This window comes from Myotis davidii, unplaced genomic scaffold, assembly GCF_000327345.1.
Source record: "Myotis davidii unplaced genomic scaffold, ASM32734v1 scaffold228, whole genome shotgun sequence".
NCBI lineage: Eukaryota > Metazoa > Chordata > Mammalia > Chiroptera > Vespertilionidae > Myotis > Myotis davidii.
In genome coordinates, this window is record NW_006300104.1 from 2417344 (window position 1) to 2420235 (window position 2892).

The 2892-nt window shown below is 42.2% G+C and overlaps 1 protein-coding gene across 4 annotated transcripts in view; it reads right to left on the reverse strand.

Moving 5' to 3' along the window:
- Positions 1-6: 6 nt before the first annotated feature.
- Positions 7-2892, reverse strand: part of ZCCHC17 (zinc finger, CCHC domain containing 17) — a 59892-nt gene continuing 57006 nt past the window's right edge. For all 4 annotated transcript variants that reach the window (XM_006776463.2, XM_015572307.1, XM_006776461.2 and 1 more), the window contains one exon: positions 7-654. In XM_006776463.2, coding sequence (XP_006776526.1) covers positions 493-654 — 162 coding nt within the window. In that variant the 3' untranslated portion in view covers positions 7-492. The remainder of the gene's footprint in view (positions 655-2892) is intronic.

The following is a 2892-nucleotide window of genomic DNA, read 5'->3' on the forward strand; positions in this document are numbered from 1 at the left end:
GAAAGAGTGAGCACCACTTCATATGTTCTCAGACTGCCAGGCTGCCTCCATGCCCCTGTGTTGGATACAGCAGAAATCACCCACCAATCAGCCCAGGGTGAACCAACAGGGAGGGGCTAGTCACACTTGAACTACAGCCAGACTCCCTTCCACAGCAGTAACTGGCTCTAGCCTGGACTCCTATAGGAATCAGGCTCTGGCAGTGACAGCTGGAGAGGGTAAAAGGACCGCCTGCCGAATGAAGGAAGTTGGGTGAATGGATGGGTGAACTGCAGGGGTCACTTGCAAATGGACTAGGAGTGACAAGGAAACAACAGCTCATTCAGGCAGATGCTTTTGACATCTGGCTCCCTGCAGCATTAGAGGAAGCCGTCTCCCAGTGGGAGAGTCATGGGGTGGGAGGCCATTTTCTCACTACTGAGTCTCTAGGGGCCAGGGCTGCAGGGCACAAGCTCCCGGGCCCCCGTCTCAGCCGCCCCCTCTCCTCTGCTCTCACTCCCTGTGCCTCTTCTTGTGCTTCTTCTTCTTCTTCTTCTTCTTCGCCGCCTTGCTGTCCTTGGACGTGTGCCTTGCCCTCTTGCCGGCATCACTCTCAGAGTCTGAGCTGTCCGAGTCAGATGACTTCCTGTCTCTATGTTTCTTTTTCTTCTTTTCCTAAAAAGAAAATTTAAAAATTCAACATTGTGTATGTATATTTGCCTTTAAAAATCATGACATGTGATTACTAGAGGACCACTTGATATACAAAATATTAATTAAAAATAAATTATATCTTCAAGTATTAACAAGAAAAAATGCCCAAAGCAAGTAAAAGGATCAAGTCCTGCTACAGTATGTATTCTAGATTCCAGTGTGTTTAACATACATACCATACAATGTGTATATGTATATTTACATGTGCCTGTATATATTTAAAATACACAGAAAACAGTGGAAGGCACACAAAGTAGTAACAAATATTACCTTGGGAATGTATTGGGGTCTTTCACTTTTTACTTCAGATAATTGTCCAATTTGATTTTTTTAAAACAAGCATTTATTACTTTCATTTGTAAAAACAAATATTGAAGCTGAAAGGAGTCCTTAGAGACCACCTAGTCTACTTAGAGAGTGCCTCACATGCCCAAGGTCACAGGCTAAGAGAGTAATAGATGTAGGACTCCTGACTCCCAGTCTGGTTTCTATTAGCTCCTGCTGCCAGGGTAAATAACTGCCATCAATTAGTAAGGCTCTACCTGCTGCCCTTGAATACTTATCATCTCTAACCTTCATAACAATTTTATATTATTTTATTGATAAAAAATTAAGGAAGAACTTCCTCAAAACTACCCACTACACCAGGGGTCCTCAAACTTTTTAAACAGGGGGCCAGTTCACTGTCCCTCAGACCATTGGAGGGCCGGACTATAGTTTAAAAAAAAACTATGAACAAATTCCTATGCACACTGCACATATCTTATTTTGAAGTAAAAAAACAAAACGGGAACAAATACAATATTTGTATTTGCATGTGGCCCGCGGGCCGTAGTTTGAGGACCCCTGCACTACACCTTGCTGCCAGAGTAACAGCACAAACTCACATAAAATATGGGAGGCAGGTTCCTAGGCTTTTGTGGGGTGCGCTGGGCAGTTTTTCAGCTTTGCGTCAACCTTCTTGAATTGTAAATGTTTATATTGCCTTAGTAAGCTTTCTAAGAAGGAGAGATTACAGGAAGAGAAAGAAACATAGAGTAGAAGAACACGAAGCTCCTGCTCTTATAGGTTTTCAACCAGCATCCGGAAAGCTGTGAGTTTCCCTGAGTGATGCACCAGGTCTTAGGAGCTGACAGTGAGGAGAGAGAGAGAGAAAGAGAGAGAGAGAGAGAGAGGGAGGACACCAAACCAGGTGTTAGAGACTTGAGCTCTGGCTTTGCCACTTACTAATCTGTAACCTTGGGCACATTATTTCACCTTTACCAAGTTTCCTCAAATGTAAACAGATAAGAATAGGAAAAAAAAAAAAAAGGCAAGAGAAAGGTCACATGGCTGTGGTTAAGATTTAATGAGATAGTATCTGTGGCTGGAGAAGCTGAAAGCCACTTGCCCCAGATCCCACAGGCAGGGTTGGGATCTGCATATAGATCATGGGACTGGAAATCTGAATTTTCCTCTGTAGCATACAGCCCCTCTTCTTCTTTTTTTTTTTAACTGGTAAAACCGTGCACTCCTTTTAATTCGTGTTTCCTTCTTGGTCGCTACTTTGGTAACAAGTAGGTCCCCATCTCTCAAGAATATTGCATCTGAACAGACTGAGCCAGAGCCAGTGTGAACACAGGCCCCAACCAGGGCTTCTGGAATAACAAGAACAGCAAAACCAGGTTCTTCTTTTTAGAAAGTCTCTGTGAGTCGGAGGGTCCAAAGCTCCACTCTCTAGAAAGAAAACCTGGGCCTCAATATAAAAATGGAAACCAAAATGTATCAGAAATGAAGCCTAGTACCCTCATATACTCAAGGTCAAGATGTTTTTTGAGAAATAAGTATCTGATTATCTGGCCTCTTGTATTAGGAATGGCCCCATTCCAGCATTTTTAAAGGAAGATGTTTTTGTTTCTATTTCATTTCCCAAACGGGTATAAAATCTACTAAAAGGGAGATAATGAATCAGAATAAATCAGCTCACAAGAGACACTCCTAGATAATGATTTTTAGTTGCTGAGAGTATTCAGCACATTATTTCAAAGTGGCAAACTTAGAGGTAATCTCAGAGGAGAATTCAAAAACAGTAGCCACAGTCACTGGTAGAGGAGTTATGTGAGATACAAACATATAACCCCATGTTTTTCAGTGTATATGTCAAGGGGCCAAACCCCCTGATCATCAAAATAAGTTATTTTGTAAATTACAGTTCACAGA